The 18099-nt window shown below is 38.2% G+C and overlaps 2 protein-coding genes across 4 annotated transcripts in view; both read right to left on the reverse strand.

The window, feature by feature from the left end:
- igl (igloo) overlaps positions 1 to 12493 on the reverse strand; it is a 50979-nt gene extending 38486 nt beyond the window's left edge. For 2 of the 3 annotated variants that reach the window (XM_015174333.3, XM_070209774.1), the window contains exons 1-2: positions 12406 to 12493; positions 10673 to 11019 (exon numbers count right to left, since the gene is read on the reverse strand). In XM_015174333.3, coding sequence (XP_015029819.1) covers positions 10673 to 10967 — 295 coding nt within the window. In that variant the 5' untranslated portion in view covers positions 10968 to 11019; positions 12406 to 12493. Of the gene's footprint in view, positions 1 to 10672; positions 11236 to 12405 lie in introns of those variants that run through there. The other variant, XM_002049654.4, reaches the window with a different exon arrangement.
- Positions 12494 to 12574: 81 nt separating this feature from the next.
- Positions 12575 to 18036, reverse strand: LOC138911335 (uncharacterized). Its single transcript, XM_070209773.1, has 2 exons — positions 16437 to 18036; positions 12575 to 16381 (listed from the first exon to the last, which is right to left on the reverse strand). Exons 1-2 carry the CDS (start codon positions 17709 to 17711, stop codon positions 16370 to 16372), a joined length of 1287 nt encoding a protein of 428 aa, XP_070065874.1. The 5' UTR covers positions 17712 to 18036; the 3' UTR covers positions 12575 to 16369.
- Positions 18037 to 18099: the final 63 nt, after the last annotated feature.

Below are 18099 nucleotides of genomic sequence, written 5' to 3' on the forward strand. Positions count from 1 at the left end.
TTTCGGATTTGGTTTAACAATTTTAATTGAATTGTTCGTGTCGATTGTTTATATAAAAAACCAAAAGACAAATACAGAGAAAAGAGCCATTAAAACAAAATTGTTTTTAAGTTTTTTTGATAAGCAATTGATTGATTTTGGTGAAGTGCATGAGCCATGTAACAAGCGTAACGAGTACAATATTAAAGAGGTTATGATATTTATGAGTAAAATGATTTGAACAAGGTGAAAGTCAAGACAAAATTGTACACAAACACACACACAGACACTCACACACAAACCACAGATATACTTTCACTCACTTAACATGTTATACAGTGCGTATGCGTTATATTCGCACATATGCGACACAATTTCCTGTAAACACGCAGCTGCTTATTAGCATTGATTAGAACCACGCAAGTTTATGGCATGCGCTGATGGTTTCCGCACACACGTGTAAAGTGCGATCCACTCATGCCCCACCCTATCACAGAAGCTAAGCCCATAAAATTTCCACATACTGAAATAATTTCCGCAAGTTTTCGCGGCAGACCAGCTCTTAATCATATAAATACCTATAAAAAAAGCTATTCACGAAATAAAGGAGAGACTAGTTAAGACATTTAATCAATACAAATGAGCTTGAATATATCCTGCAAATTAGTTTAAACAGCATTAGCACATACAATTTCGAAAGAATTGACAAATGGGTAAATGGAGAATCGCTGGAATCGGTTTATACTGCTGATGAAGAATTTCTGTTCATTTAAGTGCTTATTTCCGGTTGTCTGTTACATTAATTTGCACAAGTTCAATATGCCCTATTCAAGAGTACAGGGTATTTGCTATGAAGTATGGCAAAGAACTTGGGTAAATTTACATACGCAACGAAAAACTTTTTGAGTGCGCAAAAAAAAAATAGTAATAATAATAATAATAGGATCGACATAATAAAATGAAACTACCGAACTCTTGAAGTCGATGTTGAGGGCTGGCCCTCGAAAAGTTATACAATACTCGCAGTTATGGCCGTTGTTGAAGTGCAGTTGGTAGTTGGTGGAGTCATTGCTCAAGTTTGACTGAAGTGGCTGCATTTGCCTGCCACCTGAATGCAAGGATATGTTGACGAAGGACTTAAAGTAAGATAACAAGCTTTTATTGCGTCTCCATAGACATCATGCATTGTATCTAAATGCAGCTTACACAAAAATAGCCCAACTTTGTATTTACTACGTAACTTTCGAGCGCAGCTTATATTTAAAATTGGAAAAGTGAAGCAGTTTTGCTAAAATAGCAGACTGAAGCTCTTGATGAATAAAATGCGTAAATCGTATTAAGGCGTACAGTCCTCGGCCATTGAGGCTATCGAACAAGGATATTTCCAATTCCATGGCAATAGTTAAAATGTTAGTTTGTAACTATTTCCTATACTATAATAATGATAACAATGAACGTATTCAGGCTAATTAGTAATTTATATGACAACACTCACAGCTGAGCTTGTTAAATTTCAATAGCCAAGGCTCATTGGCATGCAGCGCCAGTCTAAGAGCATCAAAAACTTGTCAGTTGTGGTAGCTCAATTCATTCCAAGGCGTATAGAATAGCTGGTAATGACAAGGCACATGTACACACACAGATTCATACACACACACCAACACACATGCGCATAGAAAAGCAAAGTCTGGCAAAGTTAGACGTCTGTCAGACGTCGCTTTGCCTGCCTCAACTTGTTTGTGAGGCTTTTGGCAGCGAGTTGCCGCCTGGCTGGCTAAACTTTTAATCAGCCTGAAAAAGTTACGTCCTGGGCGCGCAATTATTGCCGAATTTCAGCGCCAACAAAAACATAATCAAGTTAATTGCATAAAGAATGTTATGCAAAGGCTTTCAAGAGCAGCAACAACAACAAGCGAGCAAAACAAAACAAAGGCAAAAAATTTGAACGGGAAGAAAAAGCGGCGCCAAGTTTATTGTCCTCGCGTCGCGAGTACAACGAAACATACCTATACATGCACACTTATTTGTGTGTGTGTGTGTATGTGTGTTAGTGCTTTATGCTGCCAACTAATATTGCCTTTTGTTGCTGTTTTTGTTGCTGGTGTTACTCTCCTTGTTGTAATACAATCAATTTCCGCTTTTGTTTGTCAAGAAAAGTTGCCAACGAGAAAATGTTGTGTTTCGACTTTTTCTGCGGCACTTTATGTTGTTTTCATATTATTTCTGTTTTTTTTTTCCTCATCTTTTTTGATGTTGTTTTTTATTGTCCGTTTTATTTTTATGAAGCGGAAGCAACAGCTCAGCTGCCAATGCTGTTCAAACATGACGTATACGTAATATGCTGCTCCGCACCAAACAATTTATTGATTGCCTGCCATCGCTGCGGATGTTGGCTTTATAAGGATGTTGGTGTTAGAATGTTAAGTACACAATTTTTAATTAAATTTTCTGCTTATGGTATCCATTATCATCTCTGTGTATAACAATGAATGCCACTTTATTGTTTGCCTGTCTTATGGCAGCGGCACATTTCAGAGAGGGGAGCTGTTTTGTTTGGGAGATGTGGCATTGGCTTTGTGCAATTACCTTTTGTGTTATGTGTGCTTGATTAAGGCATATCTGTGACACGCACACATAGCTCGAAAATATGCTCTGCGTAACAGACAACTCGTCACACACACACACACACATACACGCACACACATTCAAGTAGACTTTCCCTTGGCCTGCTGCGTGCTTTCTTGCGTAGCCAAAAAAAGTTTGTTGAAATAAATTATACATTTATCTTTATTAGAAAGAAAAGCACTTCTTGCCCTATTAATAATACTTTATTTTTAGAAGTTGCCTCGAAAGCTAAAAAAAGGAAAAGTCACCACCAACATTTTTATTTAAATTTATTATGAATAGTCCAGAGAGTCAATTAAAGGGATTTTAGCTTTTTAGTCTGCTAAACTGGATCTCGTTGATGATTAATGCCTGGGCCACTTTATTTTCCCAACTTTTGTGACGTAAAACAAATCTGTGTGAGTCAGCCGAAAAACTTGGTTTCAGCCCAATGAGTCGACAAGAAAGTAGATAACACAAAAATATATATATATGCAAAATATAAAAATTTTATTGCCAGCATTTTGCAGCGGATGCAAATGCTTTAACAACAATTTCTGATTGCGATATACCAAAATTCATAAGCCATTAAACACCATCAAACACTCCGGTATGACGATAATAAATTATCTCTGGCAATTACTCACACAGTTTGGCGAGCGCATGTCAGATTTTCAAAATAAGGATATGCCCGATATCGACGTGCAAGGACATTACGGATGTTAGCAAATACATGCGCAAGTGACAAATGCTAAAATGCCAGACGAACCCGTCAGCCAATACAAGAAAAATACTTCGACCCAGCTGATTGACATCATAAATAATACTGGGCATATCATATCAGCTACATAATAAATTCATAACCAGCAGTTGGCATTTGGCAGACATTTTTATTGATGTGGCATTTTTCTTCTCTATTTCGACCCTATACAAAGAGGATAAGGAAAATCATAAGAGAAATATTGCATTTGAATCTAAAGAAAATATTGGAAAAACTTCCTATCATTCAAATTGTACCATATACTGTGAAACTAACCGTTCCGGGTCCTCTGTGATGATACCAACAAGCTCTTAGCCTTCTTTTGCTCGTATAAAGTCATCTATTTTAAAGTGTGTAGCAAGTTCTTAGCCAAGTTTCGTAGTTTGTATTCGCTTTCGTACTTCGCTACTCGCCTCGTAAGTTACACGACTACGCCCCTCGTTCGGATGGGCGGTAGGTGGGATCCAGAATATGCGAAAACAAATCGTATAAAGGTTTCTCATCTGTCCAAGCCACGCAAGCAACTCAAGCTTGACTTAAAGCTTTATTTTCTTAAATGAGGAGTCGTACTACTACTCCTTGGAAAACCAATTATTGGGTGGTTCAAAGCTTGACAATATTTTATTCCTCTTAGTTGAAAAGTGGGCTTAAGAAAAGATGGCTCAAATTTGAGTTGGAAAATTGAGCACTTAAATTGGATGGGTACCATTCCAGCCGGGCAAAGCCGGATATAACATTCTAGTACATGCATGCAGGACATAAAATGTAGTCCCTTATTTGTTTTTAGTTTTTGACTGTCTTCAATAAATCAAGTTCGACAAGCGACAATCGCAGAAGTGTAACTATTTATCTGCCAGCAGCTGCCTTTTCTATAAAAAGTATTCATATTCATTTTTGCCTCAAGAAGTTAAAGCGTTTTTTCAAGCTGTAATAATAAGAACCCTTTCTAAATACATACTTAAGGATCCTTATTATTTATAATTCCTCGCTAATGGCCTCTTTTGTTATGCTTATTTGCTAAACAGTCTGGATCCTTTCCAATTACATTGCACAGTCAATACGGAAATGCGGAAAGAAACCGAGAAGCAAGCAATGACTGAAGCGTAAATAAGACAGGAAATGGTAAACGGCAATGGAGCAATGGAAATCTTACCGAACATACCCAAGAAATGTCAATTTATCATTTCCGTTTGTTAACGCGTCGCAAATTGTGCGCTTGGCAAATGCTTTGCGCGCTTTCGAAAGCCATTTGCAAGGCGGCAGCAATGGACACAGTCGTCGACCACACCCCAACTGCGGACTGCGCCCACAGCTGACGTTTATGTGTAGATAAAGATATGCATAATTTGTGCGTGGCGCCAGTTTTTCTCAATTTGAGCACGAGTGTCACAGACAAAAATATCAAATAACATTCTGGCACGCATTTCTGGTATTTGTCCGGCGCTTTAATGCGACTCTAGTGTCCAATTTGGCCGGGCTTAGTATTTTCATTGTTTATGCATTTCTTTCGTGTAAATATGCAGCATTTAGCCACATAACGACTTTCCGCAACCCCATCGGCTGGTTCATCCCGCAGCTTTTATAATTTTGGGCAAGGCCGTTTTTGCCTATTTTTGGCCAGACGGACGCACCTTTTACGGCAAATTAAAATAAATGCCGACACACGGGCTCGCCATGGCGTATACATAATATACCCCTGTCTGTTCGGCTCCAGCTACGACCAAACGAGCTGTGAACAGTCCCATGTGGAGTCGCTAAATTTGTGTTTCAATACATGTATATATGGCTAACATATTTTTTTTTGTTGCCTCTAAAAATTTATGGCCAGCAATTTGTGGCTTTCAATGTGGCAACAGAGCATTTGTAAAAGTTAGATGAAAATAATGTTTCACTAACTGAACACGGGAGCTTGTGGGTGTTTACTGATTTATGATCTTACGATATTAAATGTCCTTAAATATTTAGAGTCCACCAAAAGCAAAACTATGATTCAAGTATCAACTGAAATGGAGCAGTTGAATTGTATGCCTAACCATCCATAACTGTCCCATTTGTTATATGTATTAATTTAAGAGTGGAGGTTTAAGACCAACAAAAAGCAGTTTATTTTACCTATTTTTCCTATAACAAGTCTAAATAATAAACCATTCAAATGCAAGCTAAAGGCACAAATTGAAGGGCATACCGATAGCATATATGTTCCATGTCCTGGCTTGTTTGTCACTTTTCAGCTTACACGAATTTCCCAGTCGCCGAAGAGGAGCGCTCACACCTTGAAAAGTGCCTTAATTAACTAGGTAACAACCATGCAAATCAACGGAGCAAGCTGCGAAGCCATAAAACACGTCAGCACAATAGCACAAGGCGTTGGTAATGGAAGGGCAGACGGCCGGCCACACCTGAATGCGAGGCTAAGAACAAACAGAATATCAAATGGCAATCATTAGCCGCCAATAAATCGTGTTGCTGACGCGAGCAGGCAAAACGCCTTATTTATTCTCAATTAGGCGTACATTAGCCATAGTCTGTGCAGTCACATTCAGCTGAAAACTGAAACATAATTAACAAGCTGTGTACAAGGCGCAAAGGGCAGCCGGAAACGGAAACGGGCAAGCCTAGCAGCCATTTTCGTGGTCGAGTGTCTGTCTGTCTATGTGTGTGTCTTTGTGTGTGTGTGTGTGTGTGTTTGTGTTCAAGCGAACTAATTGAAATCGTTTGTAGCTCAAAAGGCTTGTACCAAACTCAAAGCGCAGCCATTTTAATTAAAATTATGCAAAGCTCTGCCTCAAATATGAAGCATACGCCCGAGTATCGATCTGACAGAACCATTAGACAAAAATTAAATATGCGTGCTCTGGCTTACTCAATTTTGATGCTCTGCTGTTTAATATTGCGATTATTAAGTCTGCTAATCGAATGCCTTGCAGCCAAATTGATGTTTAATAAGCTTTAACAAGAGCATTCCGATTAACAATGCCTGATTAATAAAATATATACACGCAACTACATGAACATTATTCTAGAAGCATAAAGTAAGCCTTCAACTTGAGAGTACAATCAAGTCGGCGTTATGCGTTCGTGTCTGATATAATCTTCCATAGCCTACAAATGGCTTAATTGCTCGTGTACAACAACCGTCAAGTGACGTCGACTACAACAACAACAACAATAACAACAATGGAGAGTACCTCTCAGGCGTTTATTTGGAATAGACATTAGTAGAAAAGCAGCTCACAGATACTTTACAAGCAGCTTAGCACTAGGCAAAGTGTTTTATTGTACAGGCTGGCAGCTACGCTTTCCGTTTTGGGCTGCTTTTGTATTTGTTTAGGATTTGAAGCGCACATTCTTGTGTGTGTTGCGCAGATTTACGCATGAGTCGACAACTTTATTGCTAATTTATGTGCAGCGTTGTGTAATTCTGGCCATGCCACGCCTGTGGGCAGCTAATGCGCTTACAGTTTCGGGTCTACGTAATGCCGTGCTAGATTAGGTGTGGCCCGTCATAAAGATAAGTCTTCTGCACGTGCCCGACTACTCTTGTCATCAGCGCTTATTAATTAGTTGATAATGCGTCAAAGGCAGACGTTTCCAACATTTCATTTCGACACTCGCGGGTTGAATGCACTTCTCTTGAGGCTGGGAAAGCTTGCAGTTTTCTGTTGCTGTTGCTGGCATCGCATTTTCTTTTTTTCTTAATTTTTCTTATTTCTTTTATTTTTTTTTTTTTTGATTTGCAGCCAAGAGAAAAACGCAAACAGACTCGGAATGTGTTGAGCCTGGCTACGTGTTTATAATATGAAATTTTTCTTGGCACAGCTTGAAAAAAAAGGAGAAAGGCATAAAGCGACTACGACTTAAAAGGCATTTGTATGGCTGGTTTGCTTAACTGTAGTTTTATTTTATGCCTTTTGCAGTTGCCTTTATTTATGTCGCTGGCGGCATTTCAAGAAAAAAAGGAACCGAACAAACAAATTCTACAGAAGAGCCCAAAAATAACAATTGAAAACTTAACGAGCGACTGTAAACATTTTTGTAGTAATAAGTTTTGGTAGAAAATAAAATATCTAGCAAGAAACTACCAGATTACACACATTTTCCTTCTTGTTTTTATACCCTGAACCCGTCCGTCCGTATGTATGAACGCAAGGATCTCAGAACATATAAGAGCTATAGACTTGAAATTTTAGATGTAGGTGCTCCGAGTGCCTGCCCAGATCGAGTTTGTTTCCGATAATCGATAACTTACTCCGTTTCCGGATAAAAATCGATATCGACATCCTGTTTTTTGGGCAATTTTGGTAAATAATAAAAGGTAAAGATACTAAAATTTTATATGTTTGTCAAGTATCTTTCATTTTATACCTATCGCACCTCTCCGCTACCATTAATAACCCAACTTTCATTGCCAACCAATTTAAGCCAAAATTTAAATGCAATTGACCTTTTCAATATACACAAATATTCTATGATACAATAAAATATACTGTAGAAAATTTTATAAAGATCGGTTAAAAAAAAGCCAAAGTTATATGCAACTGCGCAATTGAATAGAGCAGCATCTTTAAGAATTTCTGTATACATGTACAAACACACATTCATGCGCGTCTGCTTCGCATTTTAACAACATAGCTGTTGCGACTTTTTTCTGTAATGTTATTTAAGTTCCTTTTTTTTTATCATAAGTGCTTAATTCAAAATTTTTACCCAAATCGACAAAATGGCAAGGGGTTAATCACGTTTTTTCGCGCGGAGATATGACGTTCGAAAACGACATAACTCCAGTGGGAGATATGACCTTCCAAGCCATCAAGATTTTCTTCAAAATCGAGGTGGGTGCGAATATCGAAACTTTTTCGATGAAACTTTTTCGCGGAGATATGACGTTCCAAAACGACATAACTCCACGGGGAGATATGACGTTCCAAAACGACATAACTCCAGTGGGAGATATGACGTTCCAAAACGACATAACTCCAGTGGGAGATATGACCTTCCAAACAAACCATCACGATGTTTTTCAAAATCGAGGTCGGTGCGAAAATCGAAACTTTTTCGATGAAACTTTTTCGCGGAGATATGACGTTCCAAAACGACATAACTCCACGGGGAGATATGACCTTCCAAACCATCACGATTTTCTTCAAAATCGAAGTCGGTGCGAAAATCGAAACTTTTTCGATGAAACTTTTTCGCGGAGATATGACGTTCCAAAACGACATAACTCCCCTGGGAGATATGATCTTCCAAACCATCACGTTTTTTTTTCAAAATAGGGGTTGGTGCGAAAATCGAAACTTTTTCGATGATTATACCCTGGACCCATTAAAAATGGGTATAAGGGTATATTGTATTTGTGCAAAATCCAAGTGTATGTAACAGGCAGAAGGAAGCATCTCCGACCTCATAAAGTGTATATATTCTTGATCAGCATCAATAGCCGAGTCGATCTAGCCATGTTTGTCAGTCTGTCCGTCCGTTTGTTTGTATGTATTAATGCAAGGATCTCAACCTGCAAGCGCCAGAATTCTAATAAAATTAAGTCTATCTGGCATTAAAGTTCTTCAGTTTTCATATGAACATAAATAACATTCCTCATTAGCAGTCATTACCTTAAATGGACCCTTCTTGAACTTCAGAGACTACAAATATGAAATTTAGTTGGCAAGGCTTTTGTATGTTTCATGCAGATCATATTCAGTATTAATTATAATTCCATCTCCTATTGAATAATATTTTATTTTAATTTATTTTGAATAGCAGTTCGTTTGCCAGCCCAGTCCAAGGAACATGAAAGGATTTATTAAGCACTAATTAGCGCAACCAGCCGAGTTTCGCTCATTTGTGTTATGTTTCATGGAAATTTCTTGAATGGCAGGCTCGCCCTTTCAAGGGCAAAGAGAAATTAAAATCTGCCAACGCATGCATGAAAATATTTTGCAAATTGAAGGCAACCACGGCGACGGGCACATTAACAACAGCGCCGTTACTAAACAATAATCATAATTTGTGGTATTAACGGAACACCAGGATGGTAGGGTCCCTTTTATCGTCGTCCTTGCCAGCGCTTTACGAGCGCTGATAAAGTGTCGCCGTGCAATTTATCTGAGCTGAGCGGGAGCTGGCTGCCCGAATAGCTCGGGGACCCAATCCAAACACAGAGCCGGAGCGACTGCACCTGTCACGGGGGAAAACACGTTCTGGTAATTTATGAGTCATACATTTGAGTTCTGCACTTTTATTTGGCCTCCGGTACGTTGGCACAACTCACGCGCGAATTTTATTTCCATTATTTGAACCAAACAAACCGCAAAAGTTTTTCGGTTGTGAATTTCTAAAAATAACACTGCGCTGCAGTTATGGGCATACCCCTAAAGGGATAGGGGCGAGGGGAGACGATCAAGTTTTTATACAAAAGTTTGGCGTTGTGTTTTACAAATGTTTTAGCCAAATTATGTAGTCAATTCCCAATTGTAAAAGGGCAGGCAAACTTAATGCAAGGAATAGATATGATCGCATTCCTCGAGCTACTGTTAAGATGCATATTACTTGTTATTATTTATAAGGCATCTCCAGATCAGCAGCCCCAATGCCACGTATTTATGAACATCACACGGCCCCGAAAAGTAGGCAATGAATTTGTGCCCCTTGTTAATGATATATTTATGTTATGCTCTTAGCGCTGTCATAAAAGTATATTTATGCGGCGCTTATTAGATAACATAAACAGTGAAACATGGACTGTAACAATGCCCATTAGAGCGAAGATTGAGTTCCGAGTCAGCGCAATGTCGGCAACATTGCGGCTACTTAACCAAGTTAAGTTCTGCACAAATTTGCCGAAGGACACAACAATTTGCAAGGCACTCGCACATAAGTGTACGCTGGCACAGAAGTCGTTAAAGGACATGTATAAAAATGCCCATATGTGTAGCGGAGTGTAATGTAGTGCAGTGTAGTGCGCATTTAGAAGTCATCTATTCCCAATACATGTATACATACATACAAATGTGAGGCAATATATATTTGCGAGACCATTAAACGCATTATTGGATTAGAATGCGAAGCAAAAATAGACAGAGAGTGGGGGAGTGGGAGAAAAAGAATGGGGGAAAGGCGACTGCGATAAGGATTTGCCACGAAGCACACAGTTGATAAATACAAAATACAATAAATAATAATGAAGGTAGCAGAACGTAATACACAAAGAAACTTAGCCACACACACACCCACACACACACACATACACACATACTGAAGAGCTTTGTAATATGAATGTATTTTCTTTTTGGGTATTTGTTGTATGTATTTGATATGTTTGGCTCTTACCTTCCTCCTCGACATCATCGTTGAGTTCTGTGATTTCCGCCTTATCGCAGGAACGGTCGACGCCATTTGTTGCTGCGGTGCCTCCTTTGGAGTTCGCTGCCGACTTGGCATCGCCATTTGAGATAATTGAATTTGATTTTGCGTGATTTGTATGATTGTTTGAGGATTTCGCTGAACAGGAGCCACCTTCCGCCAGCTCCATTTGTGGTGCACTCGGCTCCGGGTCCCCATTGCTGACGGCATCGATGGCGGCGCCGTCCTTTGTCTTCAGTTCCTGACTGGTGTTGCAGCCCATTGTGTGTTGGCTTAGACTCTGTTGCTCTGTGCTCTCTGTGCTTTCAGTTGGCCTAGGTAACCAGGACCAGAACCAGGCAATCGCTGTTGTTTAATCAATTGCAGTAGCAACAACAAGAGTTAAATACCTACTCACACACACACACACACACACACACACACTCACACACACGACAGCACTTTTTACGCAGACACACAGGGGCTTTAACTTTTTATGAACTTTGTTAGAGTTTGTTATGTGCACTTTGACTTTTGTTGGGCGAAACCTTTTTGTAAAAAAATCAGTTAGCAAAATATATATATTTTTTTTTGTTTTTTTTTTTTTGGTAATTATTGATTTATTTTCCGTATTCAAAAGAACTACAAAAAGGTTCACAACCACGAAATTATCAGCCAGTTTCTCTTAAATTTCTTGTATTTTTCAGTTAGCAGTTTTGAGAAGGAAAATCGGAACTTGAAAAACTCTGAAGCTGACGCTAAATTTAACTGACTGACACTGGCACAGGCTCAGGCACAACTGACAAACGCAAGCGACGCGTCCACACTAAAACTGAATTGCGGCTATTATCCTACAGGAGCAAGGCTCAACAGTCGACAACAGGAGTTTCGGCAGAGACACAAGCAGCGACGGCGGCAGCAGCTGCGGCAGAAGCAGCGACGTCAATGTCTCCGTCAGCCGGCAGTCAACAACTAGCCAGAAGGAGACCCAGAAATCGAGCGGGTGAGCAAGGCAACGAGAACAAAAACCCAGCGAGCCAATGCGAGAGCACATTTCTTCTCATTTTATTGTCTGCACAGTGAGGCAAGACGTCCAAAAAATGTACTAATGCCAAAACCTTAAGTTCAGTTTTAAAATATCAAGCTGTATGAATTCCGAATTTCGAATTCTTTTCAATCGCCTAGAGAGCTAGAAGATATTTTAATTACTTTCAAAATAAAATAGTGTTAAGCATTTAGCATACACTAGTATTACATGCAAAATAGTTTCAAAAGAAACCAATTAAAATGGTACCAGTGTGACAGTTAGGCAACCATCAAAATTGGGGAGAGAGAACAGCACCGAGAGAATGAGAGAGATTAAGTGTGAGAGAGGACATGCAAACTGAGAGCCATGACAATACAACAGCTGATGTGTGTTGGCGCTGTGGCGGCTTGTGCGGCTCTTGACTGCCGAGTTTTATTTCGCAAATAAACAAAGCGACTGGCCAGGCCGACAGACACACACAGTCACATACACACACACAAACACACACATGCAAAACAGGACCACAAAGCCACACGAACAGCAGCAGAGCCAGAAAAGCAGAAAAGGCAACAGCAGCCATTGCTGTGAAGTTGCCAAGGCAATGGCATCATCATCCACCGGTACCTTTGCCCGCACCAAGTGGAATATATTTATACACACACACAAACACACACTCACGTACAATTCGCCGTACCTTTTGCCGTGTAGCGAGGCGTAAAGAGCTGCACAGTTGTATAAACCAAAAGCCAAATAAAAAATTTGACCATAAAAATATCAATGAAAAATTCTTTTGCTATCTTTGCTTTCGGTTTGCCCTTAGCATATCTCATGTGCGTAAGCAGCTAACTAGTGTAATAGTATGATTTTCTTTGTTGATTTAACTTATGTTCGGGTTGCCTTTTTATTTTTAACAACACGTCTTCTTACTGCTAGTACTGTAGAGAGACTGCCTTCCACTTCTTCTCCGCAGCCGCTTTTCTTTATCGATATTACATTTGCTTCATTATCGATATATACTTATCGTACTGTTATAATTAACATAGATAGTGACACTATAATACCCTGGCTAGGGTTACCAATGATGCTCTTATCCTATTACAACTCGGCCATCCTGACAAAGAGAGCTCCCGATCTCTGTCTTTTATATGTGTATCTATCTTTATAACTAATGCTTATTGCCTATTTTCGCATCCAATGCTTAAAGTTTTGGCTATTCCAGATACCAACGTACGGGTTGCGAGATAATTGAAAGCCTTCTACATCCTTTAACAAGTATCTATCATTTTTTAAAATCTTTTCTATACTATAAGGCCCTTTATATCTTGGTATTAACTTTTTTGAAACTCCTGGTGTGCTATCAAAATTTTTTACCATGACATAGTCACCTATTTTATATTCTACTGATACTTTCTTCTTTTTATTAATCCGCTCTTCATTTCTGATTTGAGCTTCTTTTTGATATATTTCTCCACTCTTTCTTATATTTTCTAAATTTCTTTTATCACACGTGTTCACCTGTGTAAACTCTTCTAATTTTTCTTTTAATTCATCAACAACTTTTCCTTTCTGTTGTAATCCGAATAACATTTCGCTTGGAAATTTCTTTATGCTTTTGTGTTGTGTGTTGTTTATTGCATATTCAACATTTTCTATAATAACATCCCAATGTAAACCATTTTCTGGCTCCGCCATTTTTGCCATCATCGGACCCAAGTCTCTATTCAACCTTTCCACCTGACCATTTGCTTGCGGACAACCCGTTGCTATTTTAATATGCGTTACTCCCTCATTTTTTAAAAATTCATCAAACTCTTTTGCAGTAAAACAACTCCCTCTGTCCGATACAATGAACTTAGGTCTACTATACGCTCTGAAATAATCTTTTAATGCCTTAATCGCTTCTTTCGTACTTGTTGTCTTTGCTGTATATAGTCTAACAAATTTTGAAAATCCGTCAACCACCGCCAATATATATTTATTAGCCCTTCCTGCATTAATTGGTCCATAATGGTCTATATGGATCATCTCCCACGGTTTGTTTCCTTTCGGTATGCTATGTAATAGTCCTTCACTCTTACCCGTCTTGGGGGCGAAGGCAATGCATTTTAAACAATTCCCTATATGCTTTATTGCTTTTTCCTTAATATATGGGAACCAGTAACTCTTTCCAATGGCATCGATCATCTTATCTCTCCCAGCATGTCCCAACTCATCATGATATTTGTAAAGTACATGTTCTTCCATATCCTTTGGTACATAAAAAACTAATCTGCCATCATTTGTTTTTCTGTAAATGACCCCATTTCTCATTTCGAATAGCTTGTGCTCTTCTTTTTCTAACATCTTTCTAATATCTACCAGTTTGTCATCTTTGCTTTGGCAAATAACTAAATTGTCCTCAAAACTATTGGATTCAATAACTAAAATGTCCTCATAACATCTGCTTAACGCATCCACATGTTGCATTTGCTTGCCCGATCTATGCACTAACTCAAAATCGTAATTTTGCAGTTCTAACGCCCATCTAGCAATTCTCGGATTTAAATCTATTTTGTTAAGCGTTAAAGTTAAAGAGTTGCAATCTGTCATTATTTTAAATCGTTTTCCCTGCAGATATATACGAAATCTGCGTAATGCGTAAATGATGGCTAGCGTTTCTAACTCAAAACTATGATATTTAGACTCTACTTCGGTTGTTCTTTTAGAAAAATAAAAAATCGGGTGTAATTTCCTATCTTCTTTTTTTTGAAATAAAACAGCCCCAAATCCCACTGCGCTGGCATCACAATGTAGTTCTATTTCTTCTTTGTAATTATATATTGATAGTACTGGCGCCTCTAACAATTTATCTTTTAACATATTAAAACACTTAAACTCCTCTTCTCCAAACTTGAATTTCTTATCTTTTTTCAATAAATCATATAAGGGTTTAGCTAATATAGAAAAGTTTAAAATGAACCTCCTGAAGTAGGAGCATAACCCTAGGAAACTTTGTACTCCCTGAATTTTGTTTGGTATTGGAAAGGATTTAACCGCTTCTAACCCTTTTTCATCAGCCCTAACGCCTTTACTATCCACCACAAATCCTAAATATTTAACGCTGCTTTTAAAAAATTCACACTTATCTAATTTCAACTCTAATTTGTTTTGCACCAGTCTTATAAACACTTCCTTTAAGGTCTCCATGTGTTCCTTTATGTTTGTACTTGCTATCATCATATCATCCATGTAAACAATTACCTTATTATCTCTTATCATATCACAAAATATGTTATTAACAAATCTTTGAAATACATGTGGCGCAGTTTTTAAACCCATGGGCATCCTAAGAAATTCATATTGTCCTAAAGGGGTAACAAATGAAGTGTATTTAATAGATTGCTCATTAACAAAAACATGAAAATACCCGTTTTTTAGATCCAACTTTGAAAATACTGTTTTTCCGCATAGTCTGTCTAATAAATCGTCGATCAATGGTAGCGGGTAGTTGTCTCTACATATAATTTTGTTCAGTCTTCTAAAATCAATACATAACCTCATGTCTCCAGTTTTTTTCTTCACTAGTACTATAGGTGATGCATACTCTGAACAACTTGGCCTAATGATTCCATCTTTTAAATAGTCGTCTAATAATTCTTGCAACTTTTCTTTTTCCATATAAGATAACCGCCTAGGTGTACAATTAAATACTTTGTCGTTTTCTAATCTTATGCTTAACTCATGTCTTAATTTTGGCTGATTTGGCCTTTTCGCTTTTATATAAGTATTTTCAAATAAATTTTCAAATTCACACTTTGTGCTGTAATCAATATCTTCACTTAAAATATATATATTTTCTCTTTTGTTAGAATCTTCCCAACTTATTGTTAAGATATCCTTCTCAAAATTCTCTTCTAACACTCCCATGATTTCGCTATTCACTGGCGCTTCATTAACATGATTATTAATTTTAACTGCACTGTTTCCTATATCTTCTATAATCACTTTTTCAATCCCGGTTTGATTATAGATAATTTCATCACTAACAACTTCTTCACTATCAGGTTCGAGCTTAAGCTCTCCATAACTAACTATCTCATCACTAACAGTTTCGATCCCAATCACTTCATTTCTAACTATTTCACCACTAATTATTTTATTTCTAACTATCTCATCACTACCAACTTTATCACCAAGCGTTTCCGGACTAACAATTTTCTCACTAACTAATTCATCACTAACAGTTTCATTACTGACTATTTCCTTATTAACGATTTTATCATTTAACAATATAGTTTCATTTTGCTCGTGTTTGATATCTTCATCGTCCACTTTTTTTTGTTTTTCTTTGTAGCTTGTAGCTATGATATCATTTTTACCATTATTCTGGTGATCAACTTTATGCCCGTTCACAATTTTCAATGTTCTTAAATCAATATTTAAACCAAAAGAATCCATAAAATCTCTACCAAGCACAGCGTCATACCTCATAGACTCATTTGCCACAATTATAACATTAAAATAAACATTTATTAACTTTTTCTTCATAAAACATAAAATTTTTCCAAAATTTTTCAATTTACTTTCATTTAAACCTACATACGAATTTGCATCTGGCATACGCTTTACTTTTAATGGCACAAACTTTTCCTTTAAAAATGAAATAGGGCTGCCAGAGTCTATAAGGCATTCTGCAATTATTGATTTGTTAAATGAGTTACTAAAATGAATTCTTAAGTATCTTACATATTTGTTTTCCATATCATACTTTTTATTTGGACATCCTGCTATTAAATGATCCTTTGAGCCGCACGCATAGCAAGATCCTGCCTCCCGTTTGGGCTTTAAACAATCTTTGGCCCAATGGCCCTTAACATTGCAATTGTAGCAACGTTGTTGTTTGTCCGCCTGTGCTTCCTGTGCAGTTTGTTTCACTACATGGTTTCGTACCCGTTTGATTGGAAACTTTATAGCTGCAAACGCACGTAAAATTTGAGCCGGATTGGTAAAGCAATGCATACTAGCTTGAGTGCGCAAGTTTTCGCAAGGTATGCCTCGAATAATACCCTCCATTAACTCCTCTACATCAATGTTGATGTCCTGTGCCAATATGCTTTTTTCGCTAAAATATGTGGCGAACACCTCATCTGGTTTCCAAACCCGATCCTCGAACTTCTGTCGTAGTTCCGACTTCGAAAATCCTCCCCCGAAGGCCAAAACCAATTGATTTAGCATCTCGTCAATCGGAGCAATGATGCGCATAGGGTCTGCATGCAACCACTTCAAAGCACCGCCTTTCAATTTGCTTATACAAAGCAAGTGCTGTTGCATATCATTTAGTCTGTAGATCTTGGCCACATTGAAGAATTGCATTACCCATTTACGCACCTCACTTTCTCCAGTAAATTCTAATAAAATTTCCTTGGCTAACATCATCGCTCCAGTTTGGATGCAATTATTTAAGTTGCCTCCGACAGCGTTGCCACTTTCGTCGATCCTTCCAGCTGCCCCAGCGTTGCCCGCTGCACCAGCGTGATCAGCTGCACCAGCGTTGCCATCCGTTCCAGTGTAATCAGCTGCACCAGCGTTGCCATCCGTCGACCGTGGTCTTTCTTCAGTGTGACCATCCTCTAGCTGCAATAAATCGCCGACTTCACTTTCTTGCTCTCCCCCGTCGCTCCCGCCGATGTGCGAGTTGCGGTTCACCGTTACTTGAAATTCTTCTAGGAATTTTCGAGACGCTTCAATTTCGAGACGCATCAATTTCAGCATCTCGGCGCCATTTGCTATTTCGTCACGCTGTTGTTGCATTATGTTTTGCAACTCATTTTGAGCCTCAATTGTCTGTTCCTTGTTACGTTGAACTTCAAGTTCCTTTGCAGCATCGTCTCGGATATCCACTGGTACCTTATTTAATCTCGCCATCAGCTCAGTTTTGGTACCCTCTGTTGGCAAATTTAGTAATGCCAACCAACTTTTCAATGTCGCTATTGACACGTCATTTATATTTATATTTTCCATTTTGTTGTGTTTTTTTTTTTTTTTTTTTTGAGTTAATCCCACTTCTGATATTGTAATAGTATGATTTTCTTTGTTGATTTAACTTATGTTCGGGTTGCCTTTTTATTTTTAACAACACGTCTTCTTACTGCTAGTACTGTAGAGAGACTGCCTTCCACTTCTTCTCCGCAGCCGCTTTTCTTTATCGATATTACATTTGCTTCATTATCGATATATACTTATCGTACTGTTATAATTAACATAGATAGTGACACTATAATACCCTGGCTAGGGTTACCAATGATGCTCTTATCCTATTACACTAGTTTTGTTTTGTGCCTTTGTTATGAATCTCCTTCTCTTTTTTTGCTGGATGCCGCGCTTTTTTTTAACAACGTTGGCGCTTCAA

The sequence above is a fragment of the Drosophila virilis genome, chromosome 5, assembly GCF_030788295.1.
Source record: "Drosophila virilis strain 15010-1051.87 chromosome 5, Dvir_AGI_RSII-ME, whole genome shotgun sequence".
NCBI classification, from domain to species: domain Eukaryota; kingdom Metazoa; phylum Arthropoda; class Insecta; order Diptera; family Drosophilidae; genus Drosophila; species Drosophila virilis.

Coding starts and splice junctions, on each gene's coding strand:
- LOC138911335 (XM_070209773.1), bottom strand. CDS start 17,711: ATGGAAAATATAAATATAAATGACGTGTCAATAGCGACATTGAAAAGT.